The sequence below is a fragment of the Phaeodactylum tricornutum genome, chromosome 13, assembly GCF_000150955.2.
Source record: "Phaeodactylum tricornutum CCAP 1055/1 chromosome 13, whole genome shotgun sequence".
NCBI classification, from domain to species: domain Eukaryota; phylum Bacillariophyta; class Bacillariophyceae; order Surirellales; family Neidiaceae; genus Phaeodactylum; species Phaeodactylum tricornutum.
Window position 1 is genome coordinate 258,509 of NC_011681.1, and position 18,162 is coordinate 276,670.

An 18,162-nucleotide genomic window follows, 5' to 3' on the forward strand; every position below is an offset into this window, starting at 1 on the left:
CTTGCCCTTCTGTGGGATGTCCGCGCGTCGCTCGTAGTCCATTTGCGAAGGATCGTCTGCCCGCCAGTCGCCCCAGATCCACGTGGAGAAACTCACAATTTCCGTCGTATTCCTACCGGATCCACAAAACGAGGACGTAAACTGTAAAACATGCCTCATAAAATCTACCATGGTGCATCTTCCATCCTCCTCCACCCTCCTAACCTGCGTGTCGGTACTTCTCTCCGGAGCTCACCCCGCAAAAGCATCATGGCTAGCTCGTAGGACAGTAGAAAAGCCGACTCTGGCACGAATCCATGAGCAGCGAGACTCTACGGACCGGAAATCGAGGGCGCCCTTCTTACATCGTCGACAGAATCACTACGCGCATCATCCCCACGGGCTACTCACTACCCTCCGTGGTGGCGCCAGTAATGCAGACAACAAAATGGACGGTCCTTGTATCGGAATTGATCTCGGAACGACGTATTCGTGTGTCGCTGTCTGGAGAAATTCTCGGGTGGACGTGTGTCCGAACGAACAAGGTAATCGGATTACCCCTTCGTACGTGGCTTTCGGCAAGGACGGCACCCGACTAATTGGCGACGCTGCGAAGAATCAGGCACCGTCCAATCCAACGGGTACGTTTTTTGACGTGAAACGCCTGATTGGTCGCAAGTACAACGATGCTACCGTGCAAAAGGACAAGACGCTCTTTCCGTTTTCGATCGAAAAGGGTCCCGACGACAAACCCTTGCTCGGATTGCCGACCGAGTTAAAAAAGCAGCAAGGCAAATCTCAATATACTCCAGAAGAAGTATCGGGAATGATTCTGCGCAAACTCAAGGAAACCGCGGAAACCTTTTTGGGATGCGAAGTGAAACACGCCGTCGTAACCGTCCCAGCGTACTTTAACGACGCCCAACGACAGGCGACGAAAGACGCCGGAACAATTGCCGGTCTTAAGATCGAACGAGTCATTAATGAACCCACCGCAGCCGCAATTGCCTACGGACTAGATAAGCAAGATGTCGAAGAGAATGTGTTGGTTTTTGATCTTGGCGGTGGAACGTTCGACGTGACTCTGCTCTCGATCGACCACGGAGTCTTTGAAGTGCGTGCTACGTCGGGAAACACACATCTGGGAGGTGAAGATTTTGATCAACGTCTCATGGAGTACTGCATGAGTGTTTTCAAACGTCAGTCTGGAATTGATGTTTCCGGGGACAAACGAGCGATTCAACGACTTCGCAAACAATGTGAACTGGCCAAGCGGACGCTATCGACTCAAACTTCCGCCACGATCGATTGTGACGCTTTTTCCAACGGTGTTGACTTTACCACCACCATTTCGCGAGCCAAATTTGAAGAATTGAACATCGACTTATTCAAAAAGACTATGGTTCCTGTTACTCAAGTCCTGAAAGATGCGGGAATGAGCAAAAGCGAGATTGACGAAATTATTCTCGTTGGTGGTTCTACTCGAATTCCAAAAGTCCAGCAGATGTTGACGGAGTACTTTGGCGGCAAGGAACTGAATAAGGGGATCAACCCGGATGAAGCCGTGGTACGTATACCTTTTGGAAGGAAAAAATGGTTCAGGGACTGGTGCTACTGACGAAAACTTCGTAACGCTTGGCTACTGAAGAGGGCTTTGCGACCGGAGTAGTTACCGGGCCTACTCGCCGAGTCGCTCCTGATGCGAACAGTTACACATAAACAACAACCGAAGCACAACAACTCCATGGGACTATTGCCGAATGACTAGAAGTTTTCCGTATGCTGACACGCTGCTGTTTGTATTTTTGTAGGCCTACGGTGCTGCGGTCCAGGGAGGAATTTTGAGCGGCGACGCGGCCGAGGCGACCAAGGATGTGTTGTTACTTGATGTCGCACCCTTGTCACTAGGCATTGAAACCGCCGGTGGCGTCATGACTCCCTTGATCAAACGGGGTACCACAATTCCGGTCAAAAAGTCCCAAGTATTTTCGACGTACGCTGATAATCAACCCGGCGTGAATATTCAAGTTTTTGAAGGCGAACGGTCCATGACTAAGTCCAACCGGCTTTTGGGGCAATTCGAGTTGGCGGGCATCCCACCCGCTCCACGCGGTGTACCCCAAATTGAAGTTAGTTTTGACGTGGATGCCAATGGAATTCTAAGCATATCGGCATCCGACAAAGGGACTGGTAAATTGGAAACCTTAACCATCACCAGTGAAAAGGGTCGGCTTTCGGAAGAAGAAATTGAACGAATGATACAAGAAGCGGAACAGTTCGCCGATCAGGATGCCGCCGAAAAGGAAAAGGTCCAGGCTCGGAATGATTGTGAAGCATATTTGTACAATCTGAAAAACTCCATGAATGATGCTCTTCAGGATAAGCTTTCTGCGGAAGACAAAGAAACACTATCACAGGCCATTGAGGAAGGTTTGGTGTGGTTGGAAAACAACCCCGCGGCGGAAAAAGACGCGTACGATGCCAAGCAAAAGGAGGTGGAACAAGTTGCTAATCCCATTCTCAAGCGAGCCTACGAAAGCACCAGTGATGGTGCGGCCGCTGCTGACAATGATTTTTTAGGTGAAGATTTGGACGGTGTAGATGACGGCCCGAGTGTAGAAGAAGTAGATTAACCATAGCATAGAACACAGACAAGCTCTGAAAGCTTCCTTCGATACCAACTCAATCTTTCGGTTTTCGAGTTGGCTCGTGAAGCCACTGCCAAGAATCAGCCTCCATGTCCGGTAGTTGAGCCCAAAAACTGCGTACGTGCTGGACGCCATCCCACTGATACTCACCAGTCGTCTGCACTCCAGCAAAGGGACCCAATACTGGATCTTGTAGGAGTTCGTAAGTGTCGTATTCCCTCTCGGTCAACACATGCTTCAAAATTGTTTTGTACGAGTTACTCCAATCAACGTTTGCAAACCGTGTGGCTATCACTTGCAAAGTCTGTACCTGAGCAACATCTTTCATCCCCAACAGTGTACACGGCACGCCAGGATAAGCCAAGGCGCAAACAAGCGCAAGTGTGACAATGTCGCATTGTCTCGAGTGGGCCAAGTCTACCGCAGCCCGGCACGCATCTTGAAGTGCTGCACTTGCCGGGTGCCACAATGGCGGTCCTTGTGGTGATAATAGACCCATAGATACGGGAGCCGCCGCGAGGACGACAATTTCGTTTTGGGCACAAAAAGCTCCGAACGATACGTCGGTATTGAGCAGTTGGCCGCGGTGCAAACTTTGGTCGTGCAGATTCAAGTGCCCGTACGTCAAACTTTGATCCCAGACTTTTGTTTCTGGAAAACGGTCTAGCGTGGCTTGTAAGATTTGATATTGTACCTCTAGCGGATATCCCGTCAGGCCGAGTGCGCGGCAATAGCCCTTTTCGCGACACTCAAGCAAGGCCGGAATCGTTTCGTCGAGTAAGAGATTCAAAGAAGGACTATATTCTGGATCGTGAAGTTGGAGGACGTCGATATAGTTTAGCTGTAGTCGTCGCAATGATCGTCGAACCGAAGCTAACGTGGCCTTCCGGGAAAAATCGAATTGTCGAGAAGCTTTTGACTCATAGCGACCCACTTTGGTGTTGATGACCAAATCCTCTCGGCACAAAGTGCCGTCGTCCAGGTGTAACGACTCCAGCGCCCAGCCCACAACTGTCTCGGAAACACCATGGCCGTACCAGGGAGCTGTATCTAAAATCGTGATACCGACATCTAGAAGAGCGAAACGAATCGTTTCGATCCAACTTTGCACGGTTGGATTGGTTCGTTCCAACGTGCCAACGGTCAAGGCCTTTCCGTCGTCAAAGAAGAAGCTCGAGAATGAAGAGCAACCTAATCCAACAAGCGACAAGGTTTCCGGAAGACGATTTATGCAAGAAGTCGAACACGAAGTCGGTCGTGGTATGGATCGGCAAGGAATCCTGTTGGCAGTATGAGCGGAGGAATTTGGATACATCATTTTCCTGACACCGAAAGGAGCACTCTGGTGTAACTATAAGTTTAATTCACAGTCACAGTCAGTGAAATAAAAATGCAGATTGGAAAAACCAGATTAGAGGTGCCGTCTAAATTCTCGGAAGACCCAATTACTATATAGAAAATACCTACGTCAAGCATATGGGTTCGATAGCCCTAAGTCTACTGGGCAAGCTAGTAATTTTTTGTTTTACGCCTTTGATCTACCTGTAAATACGCACCATCTACGCTAGGAGCAACCGGTCCAGTGTCAGGAAGCATACGGGCAATTTCAAATGATGCATGCTATTCATGTTACTGTTCGGAAAGCCCCTACCTGGAATACAAGGGATCGCAAGCATTTGTAGTTGCATTTACAAAGGAACGGTACATGTTGCAGAAACCAAAGCACTCTTCGTAAGAGCTTCCACCTAGGGGGAGCAACAAATTATCAAAGTCCCCAGGAAAAGGTGGTCCAGGAAATGCCTGGCAAGCGCGGATTGTTCCAAAGGCTTTTGTCTCATCAAATGGAATGCGCCAGTTATGCTCTGCGGCAACCAGGAAATCGGTGTACATATCCACGTTATCAACAAAGCCTACAAATTCATCTGATAGTAACGTGAAGCAATCAAGGAAGCTGCATCCCACATTTGTACGGTAATGACAATGACAGGCCGGTAAAAGCCAAGGCTGTGCCAAAAACAAGGCTAGAACAACGAGATGGCGATCTCCGGTTGGTACAGCAGCAATTAACTTTGAGGTCAGAGCTATATTACAATCAGCCGAATTTCATGTTAGTAAGAGTTCAACTGTTCAGCTTTGCTTGACTGTGAATATGACAGTAAACAGCAAATCCAACCTGATTTGATGCTCTTGAGTTGTTTTATTTCTCAGGTATATGCTTTTATAAATGAAGTTTTTTTTCTTAAAAATTTTGCTTGTAAGAAAGAAGATCAGCGGTTAAGCACCCATTTATTGGATTCGGTAGAGTCTGTATGATCACCCATTTGCAGACCGCTTTATTTGCGGTGTTTTGGCCTGAGTTCCGCAAATAACCGCAAATAAGGTTTCAAAATCGCCGCATACTAAAGTACTAAGTTAACTGCAACTTAGCTTCATCCACGTAGAGCCAGTACAAAAAAAATAACTCGCACCCAAAGTGGCCCACAATCCTACTTCTGTATTTGACATGACAACATAGCTAGTGTGATCTTTGAAAGACTTTTTGTGCTTTGTTCAACACCAATGTACTTGCCTGAGTATTGCCATCATATTGCAGTTGTTAGTAGTGGCAATGAAACATTTGATACAAAGTTGCCACCTATACTTCCATATAAGCTAGCGGCAACCAACATGAGAACATTTGTCAAAAACATTCAGAGGCATTGAGCCCGACTGCAACGGAAATTTACGGACGAAGAAATTGACCAGCTCAGCCAGGAGTTCAGCACTTTTCTTCGAGCATATTGAGAAGAGCCAATATTCCAAGAGGTATTGCTCTGCTTCAGCATTCGGAAGCACAACTTTTCAGACAGTTGGGCAGCGACACATGGACGGTTCCCGCTTGTTCAGAAATTTTGTGGTGGGCTGGCCTCAACATTTCCAAACAAAGTGACAGTGGAGTCTTTAGGATCTACACAAACCAAAAGGTCTGTTTCTCTAGGATAGTTGGTCCCGATACATTCTATTGCTTGACATGACCAACTAACTCCTTTGAGAAGTTCTTCCCCTTCCTTAACGCAAGGCTCCACCTAAGTCTTTTACGGCAGGCGCGGACGCTTTTGCGACAATTTGGCAAATTTCCTCAACTAACATAGTTAGAAAAGTTGTGGTTCCCATTCATATTGCAATTTCTATCCCAATGGGAAACTAATACCAACACAGCTTGATGACGCATTTCTACTACCTAACAGTAACAAGCTTGCAACACCTATGTGTAGGGTTTTGAGATGGAAAGCATCAAGACACTTCCGCAAGTTTTTCACAAACAGAACTGGATTTTGGCGAATGATCTACATTCTGTTTTGACGGCCGCGAAAGTCCACTAGACCCACTTTTGAGGGTCTACTCCAAGAAGAACAATATTATATGACCTGCCTCAAATTTCATTAAACAAAAGAGACTTCCCGTCAGCGAAAACTTGCCAGAGCCTTTTTGGCCGACAATACCGCATTGTTTCACTAGACTGACTGGAAGGAAACGTTTCGCAAGGTCAGAGGAATATTGGAGCGACGTCGCATACACACATTATTACACTTGGAAGTTACATTCTCAAGTCGCTTTTCATTAAGGATTTATTGATGGATCATCTCTCAGGATGCCTCCTGGGGAAGAAGCGTCGTTTGGAGATCTCCTTGCCAACACAGGCCTCAAACAAATCGCGAATGTATCCAGTCTCAAAAACAAATAGTGAATGTGACCCTTGTATACTTGAATTAACAGTAAGTAGGATCTATTGCATGCGATAATTGTCACTACTAGGGAAATTTCTAGCGCCATACCTTTTTTACTTACACAAACCGCTGCGACGTCAGGCACTACAAACGTCGTGGTTCAACTATCGACACGGCAAGAATGCGATGCGTCCGGCGAACAGGGAAAATGTGAGGCCTGTTTGGCGAAGAAAGATCACCGGCCGGACAGATTTGAAATTCCTGTGACATCGGCCGAGTCCGGGTTCGCCGTGACGTGGCACTGTGGCGACGGACAGGCGCGATTACAAACCTGTAGTCGATCCGTAAAACGGCCCAAAACTGTGGGACGAAGGAACTTACAGTGTGTGAATCTTTATTTTGTCCGTAATAGTGATTTTGCGGCATGGTTTTGGCCGGATTAGTGAATTTCTTCTCTAGTTTACAGTCAAAGCTACATCTTTTTCGCGTACATGGACGGATTCAATGGCAGAGAGTCACAGTCACAGTTGTAGTAGTCATCAAAACACACTGCTCACTTGATATGATGGCAACAAGATCAAAGAGACATCACCAGGCCTCTATAAATACGGCATTTTCATCTATTTACGGCACTGGTGCCAAATTAGAGATCTGAAAACGCCCATAAATAGTTTAGGATCATAACCTATCATTCAACAGCAAAATGCGACTTTTTGATGCTTGTGGCCTTTTTTTGCAAGCAAGCAACAACGGGAAATTGTGTGGTCCTGGTCCATTTTTTCACCTGTACTGCTGACATGGCAAAACAAAAGACGCCCTTTCAAACAAAGCATGAAAGTCTCACAGAGAGATCCAGTCACCCTAAAAGTTCTGTCTGTGTCCTGTAATTTCTGTGTATTTTTCGGTCGCAAAGAAAAAGTCGGGGGGAAATGAAGGAAGACAAATAATGGCAAGAATTTCAAGCCACCAGTCTGACCAGAAAGTTACCTACAACACATCCAAGGGCAGCACCCAATGCGCCGGGAACAATATTCTTTACTTACTCTAGAAGGAGAGAAAATGTTACAATATATGATATGTTGTTAGGACAAGTGTTACCTAACACTGATAATGGAAGTGTGAATCAGGAAGAGAGACATTGTGGAATTGTATCTTTTATGTTTGCCTTATTGCAGGACTTGATGTATTTACAAGATGATTGGTGTCATCCCATGTTGGATACCACAAGTACAGGGCATATGCATGATAAGGCATGACTCAGTCTCACAAATTGCAATGCAGGAAAGGGGTATGTCCCAATGCTTGCTGAGGAATTCTATGTGGGATTTATACTTAGAGGAATATATTCTATGTGAGAAGGGCATACTCCCAGTACATAGTGTGGAGTCATTCAGTGGACTGGATGATCACAATCCCATGGACTAGTCACAGGATAAACTCTTCTCATTGTTCTAGAAACTCATTTGATCCAAACATTGCACTAGCATGTTTCCCTGTATCCACTCTCTAACCTGTGGGGAGCATTACAAGCAAGTTGAGTATTATAGTCCCTAGGTTTGCTTAGGTGTTGGTTGGTTGTCATAAAGCCCAACCTGTGGTGTTTGAGGCTACAGTTGGAAGCAAAATTCCCCAAACCTTCAAGCTCATTCTGGATTACACTCTTTGCCATCAATGATATTGTGCAGCAGGCATTAATCACATTTGTGGCTCTTCAGGGAAAACCAACACTCTTGGCCCAGCAAAAAGAGAGCCTTTTAAGGTTTTGTTCAAGAATCTCAGAACTTTCAAGGTGCACTCTCTGGATGGTGTCACTGAGCTGAACAGCAATCTAGTACAGTCAGCTAAAGAGAAATTTGGCATTTCAAGAAGTGTTGTATTTGAGTATTTCCAAGATTTGGGTAGTTTTGTGTTGTCCATGATAGCTGATATGGCCAATGAAACATTAGAAGTAGTGAATGCATCATTTGCACAAGGAATAGCAAATTTGATTGAACAGTCAACAGAAATAGTAGCTGAACCCAATTCAAATAATGAAGCCAGCAACTGTGTTCCCTCTTTTTTCTTGCTCAATGGTAAAAATGCGTGGAGCCTTCTTTGCAGACCTTCTGTCCATGCATCATTTACTGTTGCGTGAAACCTTTTCTGAAGATATGCTGGAAGATAGGAAAGATCAGTTTTGTCAGCTCACAATGGCGTACAGCCAGGAAGCAGAGTTAGAAGAGATTTTTGACTCCTGCCCTGAGAGTACCTCATCTCCATCAATGATTGTTTCCCATTATTGCACAGTTTTGCGGGAGGGATGAATACTGTTTTTCCTGGAACAAGGACTGTTGAATCAGATTTCTCTGTCCTGAAATGGTCTAAGGAGGAGTTCTGCTCAAACACAAATGATCTCTTTTTTGAAGGCATAATGCATGCTAAGCAATACAAAGCTTTGCACTATAGCACTAGCTAAACTCTGCACAACATAAAGTACATAAATAAAAACTGAAATTGACCTTTAATAGCTTGTTGATGGTATTTCTGGCATGTGCCGAATTTATTGAGGCCTGGACATCACGGTACACTGTCATATCGTTGAGACGTCTTTAGGACAGTTGTGTTTTTTGGATTTGTCGAGAAACGATCGAAACCAATGCCCCAAAATTGGTTGCTTTCAAGGCCTCGGTCCAAACATTCGTTCCCCGCAACTTATCCTGTTCGATCTCGTCGCGCTAATCACCACATGACATCCTCCTTGCGCAATCCGGATTCGGCGGTCGCCCGTGCCGCCATGGCGCGGCGTCGGCAGCGAATTCCGCACCACGGGGCCGTTGCGACATCGTCCGGTACTACCGATCAGCCCCGCGATCCAACTGCTAGACGAAACTCGGCCGTTGCGGAGACTTCTCGCCAGGTTTACGATCACGAACGGCTACTAGAAAGAAGTTTTGAAGTCGCAGACGAAGCGGCGTCCGTGTTGGCGTCGGTACGTCAACGTCGTCAGCGGGATGGCTCCACACGAATGAATATCGAGCCCGAGTCGGACTCCAACCTTTCGACGGCATCACACGTACCACAACAACACCAAGGGCGGACACCGACAGTCAAGTTTGCAACGCAAAGCTCGTCTACGAGAACGAGCGTCCGTAATGTGCCATCCAGCATTACTCCACTACTGTCTGCCGCCGTCACCGTTTCGAGTGCCCCTCCGCCCACATCCTCACGAACGCCCTCAACGGTGACTAAAGTTTCCCCCGTACCTTTGCCTCCGCCACCGTCAACCTCCGTCGACGGAACGCGCCCGGAACGTGCCGTGTCTTCCCACGGACCCATGTCCCGTACCGGATCCGCGCCATTGTCCACTTCGTCCGCCAAAGCAACCTCGGCGGTACCTCGCACGTTTGTTGCTTCGCGCAGCACGTCTCCCATGCCTCAGCAAACTTCCGACAGTGAGGAGGATAACGATCAAGTCTCGGGAGAAACGAAGCTGCCGCCCACCGTGGAAGAGCTGGAACCCGTCCTAGTTGAAGATGATGACGACGAAGGCCACAAAGGTTGGACCGCTAACGATAGTCATGCGGCCGCAACGACCCATTTACACTACGGTGACCGTATTCGTATACTTTGCCACACCGAAACACCCTGGAGTATTGTACGGGAAAGCTCCCCCGAAAGCAAGGTAACAAAGGCGATAGCAGTCCCCGTTACGTCAGCCACCATGGCCGCCTTTACGGTACAGCGACCCCGCCCCACAGCACAATATGATCCTTGCCTACGCTATGGAGATGTCGTATCTTTGCACCATACCGACGGATCAATTATGAGTGTCCATCGTCAGCAATCCGAGAAAGGCCATAACATTGCTTACGTGCCCGCTTGGATCGATCCGGTGGAAACCGACGACGAACGTATGGAAGTTTGGAAACTTTTGCGGGCGGTCCGGAACGGTCTCGTGCGTGTCGGACACTCTGCGATAGAAAAGGTCACACCACGGTCTGGTCGGACGGCTCCAATAAATTCGGGTGACGCCATTCTCTTTCGGCACGAGAAAACCGGCGGGATTTTACGGTTGGACGTGTCCGGTCACTTGGAAGTAGCCACGGATTCATATGTTCCCAGCAACAGTAATATCCGCCAACGTCGAACTTTGCTGACGCGATTGCAAACGCACGATATCTTAGAAATATCCAAGCACGAAACTTTTCACGTGATTACCGGAACCGTTCCACCGACACCTCTGTGGACTAACGGTCCGGCAGATACGCAACGTTCATTCTCCAACGGCACTCATATCCTGGATGCCCAACGACACGCTTCTACACAAGTAGAGGAAGCACTGTTTGTTGATGTTGATAAGAAACGCAAGATTGAGCTGGCAGACCACATCGGAATATTGCAAGCGAATCGGTCGAAACAGATGGACACCCCTTTGGGACAAGAAATGGTTTTGATTGACGAGCTACTAGGTTCCTTCGTGGGATTAGAAGGAAATTCAATCCGCGTTCATGGGGCAAAATCCCTAGACGACGACAGTTTTCGCTTCGAAGTTGGTACATGTACGAATCTGGACGAAGGCTTACGGTCCATGGTGGAGAGTTTATTGCCTCTATCGACGGCATTTGTTCGCGTAAATCACTTTGTAGTTAGCACGCTTCCACGATACGAAATGGGGCTCGTCATGCACGCTTTCTGCGAAGCGCTGGACGAGTTGTTGCAAAACTACGTTGCTTTGACAGCAACCTTGGAACGCGAATATCGAAGTCTCATAGACTATTCGTTTGGGATCTCAAAATTACAGACACACATTTTGTCTGCACTACATACAATGTCGGTGTTACACCATGCCGTAGAGACTGTTCGTCACAGCAAGGGCGGTGCTCTGATAAATTCGCTTCAAGAATATAAAGACAATCGTTGTGACGGTGATCCAGCCGCCGAGTCTATGATGCATAACCTTGTGGAACGGGCAAGCATACCATATATGAACATGCTTCTGCAATGGCTCAACAACGGTATCCTTGACGATCCGTACAGCGAGTTCATGGTAATGTGGGACAAAAGCAAGCTATGGAATGAGCAGTACGCTGTCGTGGAAGCGCATGTTTTGAGCAGACACTTTGGATCACGACAATTGATCGAAAGAACGGTCTCTACGGGACAATATTGGAACGCTGTTCGCCGATGCCAGGGTCACGTTCAAGAATCTGCTGTGCTCGTGGATACTCTTCCTTTGCGATATAGCGACCCCATTGTTTCTTTTGCTTCCAGCGTCCAGCTGCAGTATCACAAAGCCTCCCGTGTTCTTGTTAGTCTACTGCTGAACGAATACGATCTGCTTGGCTCTTTGCGTCTTATGAAACGATACTTTCTGCTCGATCATGGTGACTTCTTCGTGCACTTTCTTGACGTCGCAGAACGGGAATTGCGTAAATCCCTTTCGAGTGTATCACCTGGAAGGATACAGCATTGGCTGAAAATGTCGATCCAGCTTTCGGAGAGTCACACGGAGGATCAAGCAGCTAGCCCCTTCTTTCAAACACGAGGTAATCGATCTCTGAATGGAAACTCGATACGCTGTAATTTCGCCCCGGAAAGTCTTGCCGATCAATTAGACCAGCTGCACGCCGCCACAGGAGGTATCGATACGCACGAACCCAATACACCTCAACGACATGCGTATGGGGCATCACTAGACGAAGGGCTGACGGGTTTGGACGCATTCCTTATCGAGTTGAGCTTTGTTCCATTCCCTGTCTCTGTGGTTCTTTCGCGTCGTGCGTTGACCAGCTATCAGCTCCTCTTTCGCCATTTGTTTCTCACGAAGCACGCCGAACGTAGACTGGTAGGAATATGGAAAGATCATCAAACAATGAAAGAACTGCAACAGATTCGTGGGTCTATGGGACCTGCTTTTCTTTTGAGACAACGAATGTTACATTTTTTGCAAAATTTGATGTACTATATGATGTTTGAAGTTATCGAGCCGAACTGGTCCGAATTGGAAAATGAGATTGATTCACTCAAACAGCAACGGGAGTACACAGTTGACGATATGTTGCAGGTTCATTCTGAGTTTCTCCAGTCAACAATCCAAGCATGCCTACTGACCAGTCGCGAGTTAATACGAGCCTTGACGAGACTTTTGAAAACGTGTCTGCTTTTTAGCGATCAAATGGGTCACTTCATTAGAGCGACCCAGATTAATGAAGACCGTGACGCTGTTGCGACAGAGAAGCAAAAAGTAGTAGAAAGGAGCCTTAACGGCAGAGATCGCGTTGGAGTTTCAATTTCTGAGAACAGACTCCGTCACACTCTTGAAGAAGCGCGTCGGGAACGTGCCGAGCGAGTGAATCGTCAAACCCTTCGTGTGAAAAGAGAAGTGGCGAATGAGTCGTATAGATGGATGATTGTCCGCTTCGAAGAGGTTTTCTCTGAGCACTTGAAAGAGTTCATGGTCCGTCTATCGTCAGCAGATGATTCATATCCAACCAATGCACAACTAGCAAATTTGTGCGTACGTCTTGATTACAATGGTTACGTCTCGAAATCAATTGTCCGGTCTCCCTAAAGATCCACCCTTTGCGCCAATTTCCAACGAAGCGAACAGTGTTATGTAGTTGCGAATTGAAATCAATTACAAGATGCCGCAGAGAAGCTGATACTAGTCGGTGGCGAACAAAAGGGACTGGTTGGCTTGCCGGAAGTGATGAAACAAAGAGAACAGCTACTAATTTATTTTTACTTCTCCCCGTGACTGCACGATTAATCGACTTGTCATCAGTAAATCCTATGCACTACCTAGCTACTTGCTCTTCCTTAGGGGCAGAGCTCCACATTATCGCATCCGGAAATCGTTGCCCCAGATCGAGCAAACGTGGTAGCGGGGGCGCAAAATGTAGTGTTCGCGCTACAGGTTACCAAGGCACTGCCGGAGTCAATAAGATCGCCTGCTGAAATATCAGGGCCCAGGGGAGCAGTATTCGCGAAGAAGAAAGAGTTGATTATTGTCACTTCAGGGTTTAAACTTGGTCCGACGTTGAAGGCACTTATGGCACCACCAGATTCCTAATGTTATAAAGGAGAAGAGTGATGCGCTGTGAGTTGCGGTTCCGGTTACAAATGTTTGCCTCGTTCTCAAAGTAAGACTCGCAACAACAGATACGTACCGAGGCAGCATTTTCAGTAATCAGACACCCGATGACACTGACGGCTCCCTGAGAGCTTACGGCGATCGCCCCACCACTTCCAGAGTTCTAATTGAAATATACAAGTCAGAGACAGTTCAAAGAGGACAAAGTTTCGACTACAATGCCAAGTAAAGAGAGCCTTCTCATTTTTTGCAGAAACTTACCGCGGTGTTATTCAAGAATCGGCATCCAGGTCCTACGAAGCTAGTAGTTCCTCCAACGAGACCGAATGCACCTCCATCGGGAACGGGATCACTCTATTGTCAACAGCGTGATAAAGACAAAAGAATTAGGAGCAACAGAAAACGTGAGAAACATAAACCAAGTATAATGCCATTCGCAGCAACTGGTACTCGATCACAAGGCGTTCGGCGCCTACGACATCTCAAAACCCGCGATGAAGGCCACTTACAGGATCGCTGGACCCGTCCCAAAATTGAATCCCCGAGAAACAAATGTCGTGGCCATTGTTGGCGCTACCAGTGCTTTCCGTCCTAAATAGTTGGGTGTTAAAGTCGCCTTGAATAACACAGCGACCCGGGACTTCGCACCTATATCCGAAGGAAGCATTCTCGGGAATCACGATTGTTTCCGTTATACCAATGAAGGTCTGGTCACAAATCACACCACTGAGGTTGTTTTCGATGTCCATTTGAAGCCTTTCCGCGGTATTGATGCAATCTTCAGCGGATATTTCTTGCGCCAAGGCGCAAACATCAGTCGGATTAACTACACCAGTTGGAATCTGAGTCGGAGTGTCAATCGGAACCGCCGTTGGGGTAGCCTCTGGGGTCTCGGTGGGTGCAGCTACGGGGACCTGTGTTGGCGCGTCTATGGGAACCGTAGTTGGTATATCTACCGGAGTCACGGTCGGCGCGTCTATGGGAACCGTAGTTGGTAAATCTACTGGAGTCTCGGTGGGTGCTTCAATAGGAACTGTAGTTGGTACATCTACCGGAGTCTCGGTAGGCGTTTCAATAGGAACCGCAGTTGGTACATCTACCGGAGTCACGGTCGGCGCTTCAATAGGAACCGTAGTTGGTATATCTACCGGAGTCGCGGTGGGTGCAGACGCTGGGACCTGCGTTGGCACGTCAATCGGCGAGTAAACCGGATTAAAGGTGGGCATTTCTTCCGGCGCAACGGTCGGCGGCTCAACAAAGGTCTCCGTGGGGGAAGGAGTCGGCGACACGGGAAAACTTTTGGGGTGCGGTGACGGCGCTACGGATTTTTGGCTTTTGGTGGACGATCCTTTGCCCGCAGCTTCCTTTCCCGAGGAGTCCTTTGCGGACAAGTCTTTAAACATGGAGCCTTTCCCAGGCCTATCGGAGGATTTGCTCTTTTTGCTGGCCTTCAAATGGCGCACGGGGTGGATCGGGGACGAAGCACTCGGATCGCCGAGCGAGCGATCCAACGACAATCCGTGGTCGGCCTCGAACCACGCGGCGTCCCACGCCATCACCGCTTCTAGCAAGAGCCCAAGACGGACGATTCTCATATTGATTCGCAGTGGGGTGTTCGGAAGGGATCCTAACTGGAAGGCCTAGCAATCGTTTGGGGGAAACGAAAAGTGCGTTTCACCCAACACAACACACTTTTGGGGAGCGGCGGCACATCGTAAGGCATTGGACCCGGCCGGATTGAAACATAACCGCTGGCTATTTGAGAAAATTCGTTTAAGGACCGAAATTGGATGCAAAACAACAAGACCCGATTTCATGGGCAATTCGTTTCGAAATACCTATTGGATAGATGTCTGAAAACATTCTCCGATAGATAGCATCTCCGTTGTGGAGAATTTCTTTCCCATGTTTGGATGGGTAATTAGGGCCAGCATGAAAAGTTAAACAATGCACATACAATATATTTTCTGCACGCTGTTTCGATCCTTTAAATCCGAACAACCGAGGCAAAGCACATCCTATACATATTGGACTGTCCATCCAAATTGCTGGACTGGAATTGCTAGTTACACCGATTCAAATAGATACTCGTGATGCTAGATGGCGTTTCGCTTCCCAGTATATAGAACGCCGAGAGCTGGCCAGCTCTCCACCGGTAACCATAGCCGAAGCGGGAATAAAGAAACACGCTTCGCCCCGCCCCCTTAGCACACACAACCCTAGTTTGCCTGCCCCCCCCCCCTATCTTTCGACTAGCATAGGGCGAAATACTGACTGTGAACAACCCCAGAAGCCTCCCCCATCCCCCCACAATGGCGTTGCAAATGGTCCACCGTTTCCAAAACACCAAGTGACACCATCACGAGTCGTCCAGGGCACAACAGAAGCGACAACCGACGGCACTCGTTTATTTTGTGCCATCAAATAGCTAGATGCACCCCAGTGGGTCGGTAGGGGCGACTGCGGGTGCTTCTTCCTCCACTAGGGCCGTGGAAATGCGCTCACGGGCTTCCGAGATGGACCTCGAAACGAGACCCTTCGTAACGGACCGGAAAGTTCACCGCACACCCCATTCCACCGGTAATTCGTTTCGACGAATAGGACAACAATTGCGTTTGCGATGGAGTCTATTGTCGATGTCGGCCCGCATTATTTGTGCCCTTTGCCTACCTCTGTTGCTGATACACGTCACGGTAGGGACGGCCGATTGGCTCTGGGGAGGCTACCAGAAGACCTTACCGAATGTCGCCACGTCTTCCGCAACCGACTTTGCCGTGGTAATCAATACCTATAAACGGCCAAATATGTTGCGTGAGGCGGTCCAGCACTACGCACAAATCTGCGGACCGCGGTTTGGCGTCGGACAAGTCTTTGTCGTGTGGGCGGAACTCGACGTGGTGCCTCCGGAACCGTCCACTTTCTTGGAGTCGGCCGGAACGCGCGGCCTTAAGACAACAGCCGAAGTGCATATGGTAGCGGTGGCGAAAGATTCTCTGAATTCACGTTTTTTACCGATCGAACGACTCCGGAGTGACGCCATTTTCATGGTGGACGATGACGTGCGCGTCGATTGTCAATCGCTGCGTCAAGGTTTCTGGGCCTGGAAAGCCTCGCCCCATTCCATGGTGGGTTACTACCCCCGGCTTGCGCAAGCCCCTCGCCGGCGGCAATCGGTAGATACCGTCGGGGCGGAGTACGTCTACCACTCTTGGCCCATGGTCTTTTGGAAATCGCGCCTCAATTTCATTCTCACCAAGGCAGGATTCGTACACCGACGCTACCTGACCATATACTCGGACCCTTCCCAACATCCCGTGGAAATCTTGGACTACGTAGACCAGCACTTTAATTGCGAAGACGTCGCCATGAGTCTGTTGGTTGCCAACGTGACGCGCGCGGAAACGGGCATCCCGGCACTCCCGGTTTACGTGGAAGCGTCCGTTTCCGACCAGGGTTTGTTCGGCGGCATTAGCACCGGATCAGGTCACATGTCTCAGCGATCGCGCTGTTTGACCGACTTGACCAAGGTGTACATCCAACACGGATGGTCGCCACCGTTGGACCGTACCTTTGCGCTGGCCGACGCCTCGTGGGTCCAACACGCCCCGGGGACCTGGTGGCAACACCGACCCAGCAACGTGTTTGAATGGTTCGCCCTCGAAAATGTATTCCAGTAACAGAACGTGTAAATTAAAAATTATTGCATTTATTTCAAAGCGACCGAGCATATTTGCGATGGACTTTTTCCTACGCTTTCCTACAGGAGCGTGGGGCATTCGCCGCGTCGGTGCCCGAGTACCGCACATTCGGTACAAATATCCACTTCCGAGACAATTGCTCCATCTTCCTTCTTGACCGCCAGTGTGCCCAGCGTGTAGGCTTGCAGGACGAGTTCTTCGTACGTGGTTCCGCTCAACGGACCGTACTTTCTGGATTGTTCCAGATTAGCGGGAATCTCGTAATACTGCTCAATCAACGCCAAGGCGGTACGGGTGTGCGTGGGCAGATCCTTCTTCTGTCCGCGTCGTTGATAATCGAGCGTTTGGTGCAGATAACGTGGAACGTATTCCACCGCTACCGGCCGAGGCTTGGGCGCATCGGGGGTGACGACGGACCGGGACGGCGTCCGACGCGTAGGTGTCGCCGTCGGGCGTGCCTTTTGGGTCCGGGGTGAGAATCGTAGCTGAGTTTGGGACGGATCCGTATTAGAAGATACCGGTGACGGGGACGAAGACCGTAGCTTGCGTTTGGGAGCGGCGGATGCGTCCGGTCCATCCGCGAAATCCAAACGGCGTTTGGCCGTACGATTCGTCTCGTTCGGGGACATCTTATGTATTTGTTCTGTCCGATTATCCAAAGCAGGGGGGAAGGGGTCTTGTACAGAACTGTGTGCGGCCCTACTAGATATATGTATACACCCACCCACACCGCTTGGTGTGTGGAACAACGGATGTAGTGTATGGTAGGATCAATTCCTCTTTACTGAATGTGGAACACTGCACAAAACCGCCAAAACAACAACTACGTAGTTTTCTTCTCTGTCACAGTCAGTTGGGTTTCGGAGTTCGGCGATGTGCAGCTAGCTAGAGTGTCTGGTAAGGGAGGGCGTAGGCAGCCTTGGTGACGACAGACAAGATCACGAAAGCACGCAAAATTACTGTTGCATATAGGGAGAGAAATATGGGAGGTGGTAGAACCCTGGAAACCCTCTCTCTCCTAGGAAGTCCTAATTATTTCGTCGCAGAAATCCGCAAAC

General features: G+C 48.6%; 5 protein-coding genes across 5 annotated transcripts; 3 read left to right on the forward strand and 2 right to left on the reverse strand.

Annotated features, from left to right (window-relative positions):
• Positions 1–169: 169 nt before the first annotated feature.
• Hsp70_2 (predicted protein) lies at positions 170–3,009 on the forward strand (the record flags this gene model as incomplete). Its single annotated transcript, XM_002181483.1, has 2 exons — positions 170–1,546; positions 1,791–3,009. 2 exons carry the CDS (start codon positions 170–172, stop codon positions 2,610–2,612), a joined length of 2,199 nt encoding a protein of 732 aa, XP_002181519.1. The 3' UTR covers positions 2,613–3,009.
• Positions 3,010–9,059: 6,050 nt separating this feature from the next.
• On the forward strand, positions 9,060–12,909 carry Spc97 (the record flags this gene model as incomplete). The annotated part of the gene is made up of 1 exon (XM_002181484.1): positions 9,060–12,909. One exon carries the CDS (start codon positions 9,060–9,062, stop codon positions 12,882–12,884), a length of 3,825 nt encoding a protein of 1,274 aa, XP_002181520.1. The 3' UTR covers positions 12,885–12,909.
• Positions 12,910–13,132: 223 nt separating this feature from the next.
• PHATRDRAFT_47315 (predicted protein) lies at positions 13,133–15,057 on the reverse strand (the record flags this gene model as incomplete). The annotated part of the gene is made up of 4 exons (XM_002181652.1): positions 13,916–15,057; positions 13,668–13,760; positions 13,483–13,569; positions 13,133–13,381 (listed from the first exon to the last, which is right to left on the reverse strand). The coding sequence occupies exons 1-4, from the start codon at positions 14,999–15,001 to the stop codon at positions 13,133–13,135; spliced, it is 1,515 nt and encodes a 504-aa protein (XP_002181688.1). The 5' UTR covers positions 15,002–15,057.
• A 781-nt stretch (positions 15,058–15,838) lies between these two features.
• PHATRDRAFT_47316 (predicted protein) lies at positions 15,839–17,114 on the forward strand (the record flags this gene model as incomplete). Its single annotated transcript, XM_002181485.1, has 1 exon — positions 15,839–17,114. One exon carries the CDS (start codon positions 15,839–15,841, stop codon positions 17,081–17,083), a length of 1,245 nt encoding a protein of 414 aa, XP_002181521.1. The 3' UTR covers positions 17,084–17,114.
• A 49-nt stretch (positions 17,115–17,163) lies between these two features.
• Positions 17,164–17,733, reverse strand: PHATRDRAFT_37492 (predicted protein; the record flags this gene model as incomplete). The annotated part of the gene is made up of 1 exon (XM_002181653.1): positions 17,164–17,733. The coding sequence occupies one exon, from the start codon at positions 17,731–17,733 to the stop codon at positions 17,164–17,166; it is 570 nt and encodes a 189-aa protein (XP_002181689.1).
• Positions 17,734–18,162: the final 429 nt, after the last annotated feature.